Below are 18,353 nucleotides of genomic sequence, written 5' to 3' on the forward strand. Positions count from 1 at the left end.
AATTGAAACTCTTTTCTTAGACCATGTGAAAACTGTCTCTTATCAATCAAATCTATTGTGCATAGCCATAAACTCTAAAGTCGAAGACACTAAAGGCCTGTTCGTTTCGAGAACACTGCGTCAAGTACCAGCGATCAAAAAATGCAAAAGAATCTTAATGACAGTTCAACAACCAATCAAAATAGAGAGTTAGAAGATGCAAATTTTTGCCGCTAACGACACATCGCCATTTGTGCAGGAGACGTTTTAAAGCAACGAGAATAAAAATATAGAGAAGACAAACAGAAAGAGTCGCCGGCGGCAACTGTATAGCAACAAACCATTAAAAAATTTCGCATCTGTTTGTTAATTTTGGTCGCTGCCTCTGACGCTGGCGTCAGAGAAACGAACGTGGCCTAACTAAACTACTAACACATATGGTAATAATTTTCTTTGATTCCATGAAAGCAAAGAAACTACGACCATGATTACGGTTTACTAAAATCATGTTCATGGTTTCGGTGCAAACATCCTAATATAAGACTGATAAACATAAGCAAACAAATGAACTTTAATTTCCACTCTGATATAGAGATCAGATCCGTTATTGAAAAACACACCAAACATAATTGTTTCACAAACTTCAAAAGATACTACCCGTACAGTGTTTCTTCATATCCACGAGTTGTGAGGAGTGTGCATGATGCAGAGAAAAGACAAAGAGAACTTCTTTTACTTCACGTAATCACCGTTCACATAAAGTTGAACTGACCAGGAGGAGCAGCAACGTTAGCGCTTCCGAACTGGAAACCGGCTTGCGGAGCGTGGTTTTCATCGTTACATCCTTCTTCATCATCGTCTTCAGTCCAAAACGTTTCGAGGATTTTCACCGCCTTTTGGTATATATCGTTGTTGTCGTGGCTCTGAAGATTCTCAATCTTCTCAAGCCCTTCAGCTTCATCTATCATTGAAGCATAAGGGTTATCCTCTCCGGTATGACCTAGGCTCTTCAATGCTTCTCCAACCACCAGAATGTTCTCCAACGCTTCTAAACAAACCGTCAAGATTCTTGGATCGGGGCAGGTTAGAAGATCGCACAGCGGTTTGATACAGCCTTGGCTCACCAGAAACCTGAGAGAGAAGAAAAGACATGCTTTTTAGAAAATTATCTTTGGTTGTTGTTAAGGAAACATTAGGCTTTATAGTTTACTTGATTTGATCATGAGTGCCACCAGAAGTAGCATTTGAGATCCCCCAAGCAGCTTCTTTTTTCACTTCGAACTCTGCGTTATGGAGCACCCCAACAAGAGACTGAATGATACCTGCTTCAATCACTCCCTGCACGCACGCACATTCGGGTAATCAGACACGCATTTAAAGCCACATGTTTTTATTATATAAACAAAACTCACTTGTATCTGTTGAGAACACCCAGCTGTAATGTTGGAGATGGTCCAGCAAGCTTCCTTCTTGATACTCTTCTTGTAAGGGTTTGTAAGAAGGTGCAATAGACGAGGAAGCACTTGATGGTCGAGAACCGTCTGTTATGATAGAATAAGTTAGAGACATTCTTTTTTTTTCCCTGAAAACTAAACTGTGAAATGCACCTGAGTCTGTATATCATCGCCAGTAACAATGTTTCCGATGGTACGAAGAGCAGGAATCAGCACTGCCGGCGCCGAGTGACTAACAAAAGTAAGTGTAAGAGTTAAGCATTCAGATAATAACGTAACCATTAATGTTTAATTTATCACAATCATTATATACTCACGCTAAGAGGTCGATGAGGCGAGGGATAACGCCTGCATCGATAACAGCCTGTATCTTGTCGTTTGAGCTGTCCGAGAGGTACGACAGAGCCCAGCATGCATCTGTGAGAACTTCTTCATCTGCAGATTGCACAAGCCTCTTAAGAACTGGTAAAGCTGGGCTTGTCTGCTCAAACAAAAAAAAAAGGTTAGAATATCTTTACTGGGGACTCCAAAAAATCTTAGTCTTGAATGGAACCTGTTCAAAAGAAGGCTGAGGCTTCCCTCGGCAGAAGTTTGACAAAGTCCAAGTAGCATTCCTAAGCATTGAGAGCTTTGTCTGCTCAGTGAACTGAGACAGAAGAGGCAACATGGCACCTAGACTCAAGACAAGATCACGGCATTTTGGTGAGTCTCCAGCAACATTTCCCAGCGCCCAAACAGCCTATATTTTCAAAAGAGAAGTTAGACTGGTAAAATCTCACCTCTTCCTAAGGTCTAAAAGAGTTAAATTTTGGTACCTGTTCGCGGACTTCCTCATTAGGGGAGGTGAGAAGGTGGATGAATACGGGGATAGCACCACTTTGAATGATGACATTAGTGTTCTCAGATGTCCCTGAAGCAATGTTGGTGAGCGCCCAAGCCGCCTCAAACTAAAACAGCAAAACCAAAAGTTAACAAACTTTCGAAAGTACAGCAAATCAATAATAATCAATGCAAGTGCGTCTCTTCACCTGAAGTTTGGGAAAATCATCCCTTGAAAGAAACGTCACAACGCGAGGAACAACGCCAGATCCTACAACGTCATTGATAGGAGGGTTTTGCTCTACAACACAGCAACAAAAAAAAAAAAAGACTACAAATAAGTCTCTTTAACCAAAACACTGATTTGTTATGGTTAATAAACATGAAAACCACAAACCAAGAGAAAGCAGTTTCCTGAGGAGAGTAGTCGTCTCGAGTTGTAAGTTGGCATCCTCTGACCATATCCCAGAAACCATCTCCGGTAGATTCTCTATCAACTGCAATCACAAATGAGAGACCTTATAGTTTCTATTCCACATCTGATCAAATCTAATCTCCGGTTATGATCTCATCATACTATTTCACTCTAACAACACATAAAACATCGCAGGAAACTTTCAATCTAATAACAAAATCAAGAAATCGGATCTCATCAAATTAGATATAAATATGATCTGATTGACCAAATCGGCACTAAGTACCTTCTTGGCAGAAGGAAGATCAACCTGTCCCGATTGAGGCGCGGCGGAGATCCCCTCGCGTCTCTTCTTCTGGAGATTCTCTTCCCTCTTGTTCTTCCTGATCTCAACCATGTGATCCTCTCGCCTCCGCCGTCCCTCCTCCGCATCGACGGCCACCTTGTACCGGTTACGTCGGACCTCAGTCTTCGCGCTAGGCCTCAGAGACATGGTTCGCTTTCAAAATCGGAAGACGGAAGAGTGGAGTGGAATGAAATGATGAGTGTGTTGAGGGTTTTGGAGTTTTGTTGCGAGTGTATATATACACCACCGCCTACATTCAGGAGGCACCATTTCTTGTTCTCCCAATACTGCCCCTATGTTTTACTGTTAATTACCAAACCGCCACGCTCTTTTGTTTTCTGTTTTTGAATTTTGAATCGTAACGTCTCTCTCTGCTCTTCTAGGTATTACACTGATTAGTTTACTATTTTATGGATTCGCCTATCTTTTTTCCCTTTTTCTTCTCCAAGCGAATATTTTAGTTCGAATGGCTTCTGAACCCCAAGTATATTAATTAGTACGTGGCCCGATCTAGGCTCATATTTAGTCCAATGGAACGACGATTAAAGAAATATTTTATTTTAATTTATTTATAATGTTATTAAGAATAACACAATAATGAAGTAAGTGTATACCGACACATCAAACTTTTAAATGAGTCCGAAACAGATTTGACAATTTTTTTATATTTTTTTATATTTTTCGGCTAAACCGAAAAGTGTAAAAAACAGTTATTATCTTTTCTTTGTTAAAATCTAAAAAAAACTAAGAACCCTCTTTAGACAAAGCTAAAAATCTTAACTGAGACATAGTCTTAGTAACTGAATAACATTGAAACCAATCAAAATATTTAGTTTCTCCACGTTGTTCATACACGTCATTCACATTGATTTTAATTATTCTTAACATTTTCCTCTTTCTTAACTTTGCCTTTCACGACCGATGCCCTAAGATGGAGCACCGGAGGGAGTAGTGGCGTCGGCAGCTTCCGATGATTGATATGATATCCCACCCTGATTCGTAGCTCTAGCCCTAGCCCAACTTCTACTTCGTCTGTCTCTTCGTTAGATTTTTGTAGCGCCTCCGCGACAAAACCGAGACTGGAAACGTTTGAGCCGACGGGACCTGATCTGGTGTATGTATCCTAGCGACTTTTTTATTCTTTTCCTCATTTTCATACTTGTGTATGGTTTGTGTTTTCTTTGATGCCAAAATCTTCCAAATGTACAAGTACGTTTGGAAATACGATTATGGTCTCACGTTAGAGAAGAGGCCTCTCATGGAAAGGTAACTTCACTAAATTATGTTAAATAGAACCCTTTTTTATTTTTATGAATGTTTAAAGTGTTTTATAGAATTATCGTTCATAAATATTTTCATCTTAATGTCTATTACAGATGAAACCTTCTTGCTCTTTCACTCAATATCTCACAGACCGCATCCACAAGGGTGGCACTATAGTTGTCGAGGTACATATATAAAATGTTCTCTCAGTTTTCGTTGCTATCAACTTTGAATGAAGCGGTACATTGACTGTTTTAATCACTTTGCAGGCTATAGCCAAGTGTTATTCGAAAGCGATTGTGAATATAATCAGTAATCGGGTATGGTGCCAATAACAGCTGAGGTTTTCAAGAAAACTGTCACTTTTGATCCAAAGAAACTCATAGGAGTCACTGTGATTGATGTTGTTAGAGCTAATACTTTTGTGGTATGCACTCATATATATTTCACTTTTCTTATGAATTATGAATGTTCACTTCTTTGTTAGCGTCTATAACTTGGTTAATGTGAAGGGCTAACTAGGTTATATTCTTCTTCTTCTTCTTCTTCTTCTTCTATGCCTTCATGGCTTATAACAGGCGGAGTAATGAGCTTTGATCCTATAGAAGTGATTTTCCAGTTGTTGGAGGACACATAGGAGTACGCGTGATGAAACTGCATACAAGCAATGCTGCCAGTGGTGGAGACAGTGCTTCAGCATAGGGGTCACTTGACCCATGTGAATTTTTAGTAACAAAAAATTTTACTTGCATTTTGGAAAAAAAAACTGAAAAATTATCATTAACTTAACTCATTGACCCAAGTAATATATATTTATAGGGAAATTGACCCCTCTAAATGATTCGGTTGGCTCAGCCATTGCAGTTTCAGTTCTAAAAATATATATATATAAAGTTGATTTTTTTCTCTTCTTCTCATAAGTGATAGGAGTTTTTGCGACACGCGTCATCCATGTATTTTTTACATTTTAGGTTCTTCTTCTTTTAGATTATTGCAATTTGACCAAATACTTTCTAATTGTGCACTACCTAATCATTTTCGCAATAACTATTATCTTATGAAGTTTGATAATCTATTTTATTGTTTACTAAAATTCAATATGAATAAATAAATAAATAAAATTATAGAAATAAATTTTACATATTTAATTTATTCATAACTAAAAATAATATATTTTTTGTTATTTTATTATTTTTTTACCATTTTCTATTATTTAATTTATAAATTATATATTTATTTAACTATTAAAAATATAAAATGACCAAACTAATAAAAAGAAATTAGAGTGCAATACATAATCTAAATAAAAAACTTTCACTATCACAAAGAAAAAGCAAAATACCATAGTAATACTAACTCAATAAAAGTTTGGAGCTGAAAAAAAATCAACAAAGAAGACTAACTTATCTCATCTTACCATAGAATGTATTGGCTAGAACAAGCAGATGCCAGAAAAAAGGTAAAAAGATAGAATATAAGATAAAGCAATCCCCGGAACACAAAGGATCGCGATCAAGCACCAGCGCAAAAAATCAAAAAAGTGGGCCAGAAAAAGAATATTCATCAGCAGAACAAAGTCACCACAAAACAAAAAGACGCATGTCTAAAGCACCAGAAGCACAACCACCAGCTAATGGATAAGAAGCACCTTACAAACTAAACAAGTACATACAAGGCACACATGACAGCGAATAACCACATAACTCTGAATAAAAGAAACCAAAGCTCCAAAAGACTAGCTCCACACACCTACACCAAGGGATGCATGAGAAGAATATAAACAACCTGACTGTGGGGGAACGGATGCCAACCAGCGAGAAACCAAAGCTTAAGCTTGAGACCATAAACAACCTTCCAAGCGCACAAAACATACACAGAGAAAAACACTATCCAAACTGGAGTAGCAAATATGGCGAAAGGGAGAGCCACCAGAGACGTGATCAGCGATGAAAGGTGCAACGAGATGAGAGAACAAAGAGATAAGAGACAAAATGAAATCAATGAACCATGGAGCCAATCTCGAGCTATGAAAAAAGAACATAGAAGTCAGATCACCAAAAACCAGATCTTGAAAACCAAGATGAGCAGAGACTATCGATGGCAAACCAACGACGAAGAAAACAACATCAATGACAACTAAACTCTGACCCAACCCAACGAGATGTAGTTTCTAACCTTAGCCAAAATCGAAAGAAAAAAGGATCAATATTGACCAAAATTAACATACAACGCCGTAAGAAACAACCACACAACATGGAACTAATATGTCTGATCTATAACAACTACCAAATAATCTCACAGAAAAAGAAGGTGAGAAAAACAAGAGCACGGATGTGAATCTTTTCCCAGTGATGGTGAGAAGCACTGCACACCGGAGAGATAAACGAAATACATAGATGGTGACGGTTCAAAGTCAAAATATAGGAGAAAGTGCAAAAAACATCTAATACGACTAATGTTCAAAAATGTGAAAAACTAAAATACAATTTTGACGCTGTTAATCTTAGAATCAATAAATTCTTAAAGACAAAGTTATTGAAATTCAATATGTTTAACATCAGAAAAACTCATTTCACCACTAATAAGTAGTATTATACATACAACAACACATTATTAAAAAGACAAACACATAATATATTAACTTATTAGCTACTACTACATAACATAATAAAACATCAAATAATGTTATTCACAATAAATACTGACCACATAATCACATCATCCAAAAATCATATTTAAGAACAATAAATCAACTTAGTTTCTTATATAATTTAGTTCTGTTAACTGAGATGATTGTTCTCCTTAAATATCTTCAGAGAAATATTTTTTAAAAAACCTACTTTACATTTTTACTATGTGACTAATTCCTCTTCGTCTTTAACAAATTTATTCAAAAATTATTTTTTATTACACTAAATAGTACATATCACAAAGAAATCTAACGAATCTAAAAGAAAATTGTCCTATATCTTGGCTGCTTTTGTTTTGCAGTTGTTTTTCACAGAATCAATAAAAAACCTTGGAGAGTAGGGGTGTCAACTTAAATGTTATAAATTGTTTTGGTAGGCATTTTACAACCAAGAACCATAGCTCAGTTGGTAGAAATATTTATTTTTACACAACCTTATAAAACTTCAGACCCGGGTTTGAGTGTCATTTTACACCTTGTTTTTTTTTATTACCGGCCAAAGGCCCAACATATTTTTTTTTTTGTTTGGATCTATATGTTTTCTGGATTTGACATAGTGTAATTTAGTTATTGTCATTGTTTTTATTTGGGTTTCTAAACCCAACTTTAAATAATTTGCCTTTCTAAACCCAAATTTAAACATTTAGTTACTGTCATTGTTTTTATTTGTGTTTTTAAATAAGAAAAAGAAATCTGAAAATCTGATATTGTATATAATCACTAATTTAATAATATTTTATTTTAAATTAAATAATTAATTTAATATATGACACCGGTTTAAAAAGTTTCTAGATTCACCGCCGGTGCATCTAATGTCAACTTCATGCACTTCAGTTATCTTACCAACCAATAGCAAGTATTTGGTTAAACCGTTTGGTTTAAGGCAGACCTTCAATCCTAAAGTCTTTTCAAAATTTTCGTTCCAAGTACTTGTCTTCCAAGAGAAACATAAGAGATATTGTCATTTCTGATCAACTTTACCAATTATAAGCCAACAACAGCAACCTGAAACATCTACCAATAACTCACCGTTAAAACCAAAGTGTTCTGGTCATTGGTGGAGATGGTTATTGCGGTTGGGCTACTGCTCTCCACGTTTCTAAGAAGAACTACGAAGTTACCATCTCAGTCAAAATGTGACAAAAAGGAGCAAAGATCCGACTAACAAACATTACCAACCGGCTTTAGTTCAGATCATAGTAAGGAAAGCTAATGTGAAGTCAAATGCGCAATATGAACAACATCAATTAATTTCAGATCATTGTAAAGAAAGCTAACTGGTTATGCTGGAAACACGAATGTGCCATCACCAAAGACACAGTTCCTCCATGAACACACAAATTTCTATGATTCCTCCTGTTGGACAAAAATTAATAACCAAACATAGCGAAATAAAACAAACAGCAATATGAACAACATCAATTAAAGAACTTCAAGCAAAAATCATAACACGGCAAAGAGATTTATTTTTTTGTTTGCCGGAAATCACCTTAGCGTAGAATGTTTAATTGAATGAGGTATCATGAGTGGGATCACTTTAATAAGAAACATATTTAAAATAGATAATTATTAAATATAATATAATATAAAATTTTATTTTCATAAAATGTAATCTTTTATTCTACGTACTGAAATTTAAATAAAATCTAAGTGAAATTGTTAAACCAAATTAAGAACTACCAAAATATATTTATAGTTTAGTAAAATTAAAATTGAAAATTTGATGTAAAAAGGTAAAAACCGAAAAATCATTATGATTTATGACTTAAACGGCTGCATGATTCCTGATACTAATATTTTAACCACTACTAGATCTTTTGTCTATGCGTATCTATTATAATTAGTTTTGTTTTTATAGTTGGAAAATTTTACCTTCTTTTGAAACAACAAAAAAAATTTACATTCTTTCAGACATTTAATTTAGCTGCATGCACATTCATGTACATGTCCATTTTATTTACTACACTGAACATTTAAATAAAACTCTTTGGCAGCCATGAATCAAGCAAGGTTCTCTGCTTAATTCACAAAGAGAGAGGGCATAATACATTTAAAACCATAAACTGCAACTTAAATACTCACAGGTGAGCTAAAGCTTAGTAGCTTGGAAGTTATGGATCTCTCCACGAACTCTCTATATGCCATATTGTGCTAAGGTCGTCGGCTGGGTTCTCTCTCATGTAAAATGTTTAGTCATAGAGTTTATAACGTAAGGTTTTGTGATCTAACGTTGCATGATTGAAGATAAACAATTAAAACTACATTTTTAATTCCGCTCCTAATTTCTTTGAGGTGAATCTATCCGTTTCTTGATATTAAAAAAAAAATCCATCACCGTCCTTATTCACCTCACTCTAAAAATAAATAAAAATTAGTCTTGTTGGTTCCATTCAAGAATATACAGATTCAAGTGTTTAATTTAATAAAATCACAAATGATGCCAAAATCAATAAAATCAAGCATGCAAGTTTAAACATAGAACATATCCACTAATCAAATCGTGAATTAAAAACAGTCTATGATGCAACCACTGAAGTCAAATTATGAAATTCAGATAATAGATTATTTGGAGAGTCAATTTGAATCAAACAAATTTATATACTAGTTTGAAAGAATAATAAACAATGCTCTAACAATAGTAAAACAATCCATGGGTTCAAAGCAAAGATAGCGTAAAACATCCCTTATTCAGTATACTCAAATTATTACGTAGCATAGAACAAAATTCACTTTAAAATCATTCATTGTTTAGGTTGGTTAAAACAAACACTATATGGCCTTCTCAAACTACATACAATCCAAGCATTTACAAAGTAACTTTAGAAAATGTATTATCCACACGCATACCAGTTATAAATATGACATAAGTGAACCTTTTATTGGGTATAGTTTAAGACAGACATATATTTCTTCAAAATAATTAATTTACCACACTAACTATTACAAAAAGTTTAAAATGTCAAAAGTATAGATGGTATTATCCGTGACCATACCAAAAAAAAAAAAAATCAAAGATCACATTCAGACATAACAAAAAAGGGCCAATAGTGGTTTAGGCAACAAACCAATTACAAGAACTATGTCTAATGAGAACATGCCATATCTAATTCTATAATCTTACGAAGTCTTTAAAAGATATATAAAGCATTTTTAATCAACAAAACTAACACCTAAATTCAGATTTTCCATATTAAACAGAATAAAGCAGCAATAAATATTATCTTCTTGGAAGGTTACATATGATTAAGATAATAGACAAGACCAGGTGCAAAATATTAAGAGATTACAACTGAAATTACCTCAAGCTACAATGCACAATATGTAGTGGAAAATGACCCTTAATTTAACAATCATTTATACAGTTTCTTGAAACATTTGCCTTCAGAGTAAACGAAGCTGAATTTTTTATATAAATATCTCTCCTAGAGAGTCAAGAACTTCTAAGTTTAACCACTATTATAGCAAATATACGGTTTTTGAAACCAAATAAAATTTTAGGCATAGAATATAGCCTACCTAAAAACCTAGAAGATTAGAACACATATGATGCATACCTACAAAAGAGATGACAACATTGGAGTTCGGCTGCTAATTCTTACCCTTTTTTTACATCAATCATAGATATAGTATTAAAAGAACGTAATAGAGAAATCAAGAAAGATCAAATGCACATGCTAAATAAATACACAAATGGTTTAAAAGATTTCCAAAACCATCATCTCTATACGACTAAAAGATAAACACTAGTACCACAACCAAATCTATTTTTTGCTCAGTGTACATAAACTCATGTAAATAGCACTTAGATAATATATAACAAAAGTATATATAAAGTTTGACGCAGAATAACATAATTTCTCAGACATACAAATTTTGCTATAAGATTGCAAAGACATGATACATGATGCATAATTTGAGGACATGCATATGCTGAATGCAGAATTGTAAAGACATGATGCAGAATGCAGAATGCAAACATCAGAATGCAGAACTGTAAGGAAATGATACAGAATCCAGAACTGTAAATACATGAGGCAGAATGCAAACATCAGAATGCAGAGTGCAGAATCTAGAACTGTAAAGACATGATGCATAATCCAGAACTGTAAAGACATGGTGTAGAATGCCGAACAGTAAAGACATGATGCAGAATGCAAATATCAGAATGCAGAGTGCAGATCCAGAACTGTAAAGACATGATGCAGAATGCAAAATGTAGGATACTCATACAACGACCAAAATTAAATTATAAAATTACAGGAACGTGATCACATATGATCACGAAGGGTTAGTGGATAACACAAATAAAAAGTTTCTCAGACATATAAACTACAGAAGTTTCACATACCTTCAAAAATATATCTCTACGTGAGACTCAACTAATTCAAAGAGATGTACTACCTGTCGCAGAAGTCTGCTACACTTGCAATCTCCTCAGACCTCCTAAATCACAAACCTGTAAAAAAAAAAATCAAATTAATTAGTTTTTAGACTGGATATTTAAAGAATTTTTAACCATTTGGTCGTGTTGTTCCCATCCAAATGGTTCTCGGTTCACATTTTGTTTATCTAAGCCGCATTCTAAAATCAAACTCATGGGTAGGGTTTTTTACCATTCTACAAGTCTTTGAAACCCAAGTGTAGTCTTTGACTTGAGACTTTCTTAAACCGTTGGTTTGTTATACTCGTGGTTTGTTATTCCCATCCAAAGTAAACTGACATGTCTTATATGTCTTTGTCTAAAGAGTTGAATGTAAGCCGTGGGTGTTTTTAACTGACATGCCTTATACATCTTTTAACTGACATGCCTTGTACGTCTTTGTCTACAGACTTATGTGTAAGCCGTGGGCAGTGAAATAAGGATCTGTTGTTTTTGATATGAAGTCTTTGTCTAGAGACTTGTAAGTCATGGGTAGTAAAGACTTTTAAGCCGTGGGTCTATTAACATGACATGTCTTATGTCTTGGGCTAAAGACTTGTAAGCTGTGGGTAACCGACATGTCTTGTCTATGTAAGCCATGGGTAGTAGTAAAATAAGGATCTGTTTTTGATTTCTCAAGTCTTTTGTCTCAAAGACTTTCTTAAACCCTTGATCGTTATACTCCCATTCCATCCAAATAGATTTTCTCTAAGCCGTGGGTAAGTAAAATAAGGATCAGTTTTTGATTTTAGTCTTTTGTCTTAAAGACTTTCTTAACCTTCCATTCAAATAATCAAAAACAGGATCTTCTCAAGCCGTGGGTAAGTAAAATAAGGATCTGTTTTTGATTTTAGTATTTTGTCTTAAAGACTTTCTTAACCATTGGTCGTTATAATAATCAAAAAACAGATCTTTCTTAAGCCGTGGGTTAGTAAAAAAATAAGAATCTGTTTTTGATTTTAGTCTCTTGTCTTAAAGACTTTATTAACCATTGGTTGTTATAATACATTCCATCCAAATAATCAAAAACAGATCCTTCTTAAACCGTGGGTTGGTAAAGTCTCTTCTTGTCTTAAAAGACTTTTTTAAGCCCTGGGTAATAAGTTTCCTTTAGAGGCGGCAAAGAGACAATCAAGCCGTGGGTGTAAGTCAAACAAGGATCTGTTTTTGATTTCTCAAGTCTCTTGTCTTAAAGACTTTCTTAACCATTGGTCAGTATAATAATCAAAAACAGATCCTTAATTCTTAAGCCGTGGGTTAGTAAAGTCTCTTCTTGTTTTAGAAGACTTTTTTTAAGCTGTGGGTAATAAGTTTCCTTTAGGGGCAGCAAAGGGACAATCAAGCCGTAGGTGTAAGTCAAACAAGGATCTGTTTTCGATTTCTCAAGTCTCTTGTCTTAAAGACTTTCTTAACCATTGGTCGGTATAATAATCAAAAACAGATCCTTAATTCTTAAGCCGTGGGTTAGTAAAGAGACTTTTTAAGCCGTGGGTAATAAGTTTCCTTTAGGGGCAGCAGAGGGACAATGTTCCCAAGATAAGAATCTTACAGAACACTATTAGATTAGTGTTTGTCTAAGATCTTTTTGGAGGTTTTGAAGTGGAAAACCAAAACATCAAAACAAAACAGAAACAATCGATCTTAGGGTTTTGAAAAAAAAAAACAAAATAAAAGGCTTTTTGAAATATTCTTGTTGTTGAAATCAAAATCATCTAAAAACTGATGGGGAATCTGTAGAGCATAGAAAGAGTAATCTACCTTAATGACAGGTTTCACACGGAGTCACTGCAATGCTGCTATACAAACCCATTGTATGTTGTTTCGCCTTTCAGCTCTTCCATCTCTCTCGTCACACCGTTTCTTCTCGTGTGAAGCTATAACTGAAACAGTAGTAAGATACACCATAACCACAAATTATGAACCCTAAAATATAACTACAAAAGGAATAAAGACGCAAGCTTAGAAACTATAGCATAAACTCTTTACAATTATTGTCTAACTAACGACAGGACTTGTGAGACAAAATAATACAAGAATAAGAATTTGAGAGGTTAAACAAACAACACTCGTACACCAAGGAGAAAACAGAAAGCTAATGAAAAGAGTAAAACAGGGTTTTTTTTCTATCGATTCTTACAAAGTTTAGTACCAAAAACCAAACAAATCAGGATCCAATCTGTATAAAACAAGATTCACAAGAAACCCTAACATAGAGCAAGAAAATCCAGACCAATCGGGACGGAATATAAAGAGAACGAAACCCTAAATCAAAATTGCGATCGAACTATAAAGGAACAAGACAATCAATCGAACTATAAAGGAACAAGACAATCAATCGAACAAAAAATATTCACAAGAAACCCTAACATAGAGCGAGAAACCCCAAACCAATCGGGATCAGAATCTAAAGAGAACGAAACCCTAAATCAAAATTGCGATCGAAGATCCTCAAAGACATTCATGATTTACAGAGAGAGAGATCCAAACACTTACTATGTTAATGAATTGGATCCGTTTCTGCAAAGTTTGGAAGAGTCAAAAAAACACCTACGAAGGTTGAGCGTTCTTCAAAGATTTTTTTTTTTCTGATTTGGGAAAAAAATGTTCTCCCCTCTCTCTCATCTATAATAGCAGCTTTTTGAATTATTAACGCCATTTCTTTTTTTTTAAATATTTTTAATTATTTTCGCCATCTGTAAATTCAACTAATGAGAAACAAGACGTTTTAAAACCAATCAGAAATACCGACCAAACTTAAGGCCCATCGTATTATAATTATCACGGTCTTTGTTTAAACCCCTTCTTCTTTCCTTTTCTGGTTTCGTTAGGCTAAAAACGAGAGTATGACATTTGTTCGGCCCATTCGCTTTGAATTTAGAAAATCTCAGTGCTTTTTTCTTCTTTAATTTTAAAAACTCTAACTTTTTAATTTAGTATATAATTAAGATACAATCTATATATTCTAAAAATTATAATTTAGATCAATGAATTTAATTATATTTTTCTGCAAGGACATTCAAATTAAAAAACATAAACATACAAAGTATGATTTTACATTATATTTGAATCCATTCTTAATTTAAATTATATTGCAAGTCATTCTAAATTTAAATTATATTTTAAATCATTTTTAATTTAATTTCTTACTGAAGTTTGCATCAACAAAATAATTATTTTCACAATATAAACATTTTGTATAGATATTGGTCATCCAAAACATATAAAACAACTGTTAAACAAAATCACAAAACATATTTTATAAATTATATATTATAACTTATTTGATTATTTACAGTAATCAATGAGATATATAACATTTTTAAAAATCTTAATAATTTATAAGGATAATAATAAATTTATTTTAACTTAAATTTATGTTTTATTTTTATTATAGAAAAATCTATTGAGAAAAATCGAAAAACAATTACTAAAAAGTTTATTATATATTATTGTTAAGGTAAAGTTTATTATAAAACAAAAAATTAGATACTATTCTTTCTAAATTTTATTTTATTTTAATTTTAAAAGTGCTTTCACATAACTAAATAAATGAATTATCAGTCATCGTTAAAAGGGATTAAAATTCCTAAACTATGTAATATTTATATAAAAAATAAAATTGTTAACATATTTTAAACTTTTATATCCAGACTATATATTATTTTTAAACTTTTATTTATTTTTAAATTCACAATAAAATATTATCTAAAAATTATTATATACAAAATATAATAATATATTACTAAAATTTAGTTCTTGTGTTATTTACAAAATATGCTGTTAGAAAACTTTGAAATTTTAATAATTCATTACAATATTAATTATGAATATTTTAACTATAATTTAAAGTTTATTTTTAATTATAACAAAAAAAAGTTCAGAAAATGTTTAAAATTTTACCTTAGATTTCAATATTTTATAAAATATTTCATTGATTAAGTAAAACAAAATCCAAATTCATATATTCTTCCACACTCAAAATAGTTTTGTATTTTTTCAAAATGGTCTTGACCAATTTTATAATTTTGAAAATTAATATTTTAAACTTAAAATAATAATATTCCAAATTTTGCATAAGATAAAATCATAGATGCTAAAGTATAACTTTTTTGAAATGCAACATGAAAAAAATGTTTTTAAAAGAAAAAATGGTGCAATATTTTGAAACCTTAATTTAGTAACAAAAAAAATCAGAATACTTAACACCATAGCATCTGATAAATATCCTATATCAATAAAAATTACTAAAAAAATGTCATTATAAAATTATATAAGAAAAATGTAAGAAAAATGTCATTATAAAATTGAATACCTTTTTGTTCTACTTAGGTAACATTAACTGAGATTATTGTGATGAACACATGAATTTTGGTTATAAAATGATTAAGTTTTACATAAATATTAAGGGCTGGAAGTAACAGAAATATAATTGTTGCAATTATGAAGTTTTTTTTTTGTAGTTCTTGATTACATTTATGATCATTAATTTGAATTCTTATCTAATATTTTTATAGGTATGAACATGGTTCTAGGACAAGAAATGTGCGAAGCAAAGAGCATAAATTTCAAGGGAATGTGTTTGAAGTGGAGGAATTGCAAACAAGTATGTATAAGCGAAGGTTTTCCTGATGGTCGCTGCAAGGGATTTATCCGCAAATGCGTTTGCAGGAAATTTTGCCTTTTGAACTAAAATTTATTTAACGGGTTAAATAAAAACTAGTAAATAAAGTCACTATTAATTTGATTTAATAAAAGAGTCATGTACTGGAACCTTAATTCTAAGATATGATTATTTGCCTTGATCCGTATCGCATATATATTTATTTTTGTCAGTTACAAATATATAAATTAAAGTAATAATCAAGATAAATAAAACAAAAGACATTTCTGACATCTTCTTAATTTCTTTTCATTATTACAAGTATGTCACTCCTAGATTATGGTAAAAATAATAATATTTTAAACCAAAAAACCTATAGTATTTCATACATTCTATGTTTAATATAACTGACGATTCCAAAGAATTAAAATATTTTTTTACGAATATTTAATCATATATTGGACTACTAAATCATAAAATATTTATATCATCAAGCATTATTGTTAATCAACCCAAATGATCATTTTGTTTTCAGTTATAAAACACAATTCCATAGCAATATAAAACTATTATCATCATCATTAAAATATTTTTTTGGTTTTCCAAATAAAAACCCAGTTCATATAGCCACACACACACACACACATATATATATATAATATTTAAACCTTTTTTATTTCCTTAATGATTCCATAAGATATGATATTCTTTTCATCTTTTGTTGCGGAAGATGAAATATCTCAATATGCAATATTGCACCATCAGATAATGGGATGATTGTAACCTAAACAATAAATCTTACGTAACAAAACAAAACATATATGGGATGATTGGCTTGCCTGTATATGTAGAAGTTTAGTTGTAAAATTTAGTCTGATTTTTTGTTGTTAAAGTTGTATGTTATTTGCTGTAAAAGCTATACCAAATCGGTATCCGGTCCGATTTTCAAAAAATGCTCTACACTTTTAATTGTTTATTGATTTTCGTAACAATACACTACAAGAAACGTGGTCATAACGACCACGTATTACAACTACAAATGTGACGTCGTAATTGGACTATGTCGTCTTTACGACTAACTAACGACGAAATATGAAATTTTAGACGTAATTATGTTACGATAAAATTTTGTCGTAAATTAGTCATAATGTAACGACTAGTACACAATAAAGGTGATGTTTATTATAAACCCATCATTCATATTATATATGATGACAGTAATATTTATTTAATAATTTTAAACTATAGGATATAACGACTAAAGAAAAGGAATCAAAAGGAATCAGAGATCGAAGATAACATCAAATACGGAGAAGGAGAATAACGTCATACATTTCAAACTTTAAGTATTGGTTGTAAAACATGACAAAGGAAAAAATGAAACAGAAGATGTGCCGTGGACAGGGCCGGCTCAACACTGTTAAGGGCCCTAAGGCGAAAAATATTTTTTTCACCTTCTAAAATTATACGTAGATAATGTTTAAAATGTTTTTAAAATTTAATCAGTAATATTTTGTAATGAAAATAAAACTATATACATATCAAATAATTTGGGTCTTTTTCAATTTTATTTATTATATTTATAATTTTTATATATAAAAATATAGATTTTTTAAAAAATTGGACCCCTTAATTAGTATTATACGGGGAAACACGGGTTTGGGCCCGGAGCGATCGCACCGCTTGTCCCCCCTAATAAGCCGGCCCTGGCTGTGGATGAAGTCATTGATGAGAAAGACACCAAGAAGAAGAGATGGATCATATGACCATCGCTAAACACTTATTATATATTATGGTCATTCACATTCTCTACATCTTTCTTTAGTTTTTTTTTTGGAATTATACATTTTCATTATTAATAATTTCATGGGTTTCTTTTCATATTTATTTAAAATAAAATAAATAATTGACTGTATATCTATATTATGCTTATGCACTCGTACATCTACCTCTTTTTTTGCAATTATACAATTTCATTATTAATAATTTAGTGAATTTCTCTTGATATTTATTTAAAATGATATAAATATTAATTAAGCTTATATTACATTGAAAATTTAAACTACTCCGGAAAAACTAAATTACAACATCCACTCTTTCTATGAATGTATATGTAATAATTTTTTAAATAAGAAACCTTGTCCACTCATACTTTTGTTCTATGCACACTAATTCTTTGTATATTAAACTAAAAAAATATTAAACAATAATAAAAAGTCATAGTAGGTAGTTTGACGGCCCATCTTTTCTAAATCACCCACTTTCTTTCTTCTTCTCTAAGCTTCGCAGTTTTCTTCAGTTTCTGGCTCCGGTAGCTTTAAGCACCGGAGTAGGATTTCTCTTGTCATTATTTTGTGTTTCTAGTATG

The 18,353-nt window shown here is 32.1% G+C and overlaps 2 protein-coding genes across 3 annotated transcripts; one reads left to right on the forward strand and one right to left on the reverse strand.

Moving 5' to 3' along the window:
* Nucleotides 1–532: 532 nt before the first annotated feature.
* LOC106381610 (importin subunit alpha-3) lies at nt 533–3,231 on the reverse strand. 2 transcript variants are annotated; one of them, XM_013821529.3, is made up of 10 exons: nt 2,978–3,231; nt 2,650–2,749; nt 2,462–2,553; nt 2,249–2,380; nt 1,987–2,172; nt 1,751–1,914; nt 1,587–1,665; nt 1,392–1,520; nt 1,190–1,317; nt 533–1,110 (listed from the first exon to the last, which is right to left on the reverse strand). In XM_013821529.3, exons 1-10 carry the CDS (start codon nt 3,158–3,160, stop codon nt 732–734), a joined length of 1,572 nt encoding a protein of 523 aa, XP_013676983.1. In that variant the 5' UTR covers nt 3,161–3,231; the 3' UTR covers nt 533–731. The 2 variants fall into 2 exon arrangements, with proteins under 2 accessions (XP_013676983.1, XP_013676982.1); XM_013821528.3 differs by having other exon boundaries at nt 2,954–3,230.
* Nucleotides 3,232–15,306: 12,075 nt separating this feature from the next.
* LOC125581930 (defensin-like protein 7) lies at nt 15,307–16,883 on the forward strand. The gene has a single exon (XM_048748164.1). It carries the CDS (start codon nt 15,902–15,904, stop codon nt 16,073–16,075), a length of 174 nt encoding a protein of 57 aa, XP_048604121.1. The 5' UTR covers nt 15,307–15,901; the 3' UTR covers nt 16,076–16,883.
* The last annotated feature ends 1,470 nt before the right edge of the window (nt 16,884–18,353 follow it).

Source organism: Brassica napus, chromosome C2, assembly GCF_020379485.1.
Source record: "Brassica napus cultivar Da-Ae chromosome C2, Da-Ae, whole genome shotgun sequence".
Lineage (NCBI taxonomy): Eukaryota > Viridiplantae > Streptophyta > Magnoliopsida > Brassicales > Brassicaceae > Brassica > Brassica napus.

Coding starts and splice junctions, on each gene's coding strand:
- LOC125581930 (XM_048748164.1), top strand. CDS start 15,902: ATGAACATGGTTCTAGGACAAGAAATGTGCGAAGCAAAGAGCATAAAT.
- LOC106381610 (XM_013821528.3), bottom strand. CDS start 3,160: ATGTCTCTGAGGCCTAGCGCGAAGACTGAGGTCCGACGTAACCGGTAC. Junction 2,554..2,649: donor CAGGAAACTGCTTTCTCTTG/GTTTGTGGTTTT, acceptor GCTGTGTTGTAG/AGCAAAACCCTCCTATCAAT. Junction 1,318..1,391: donor GGTGTTCTCAACAGATACAA/GTGAGTTTTGTT, acceptor GCGTGCGTGCAG/GGAGTGATTGAAGCAGGTAT.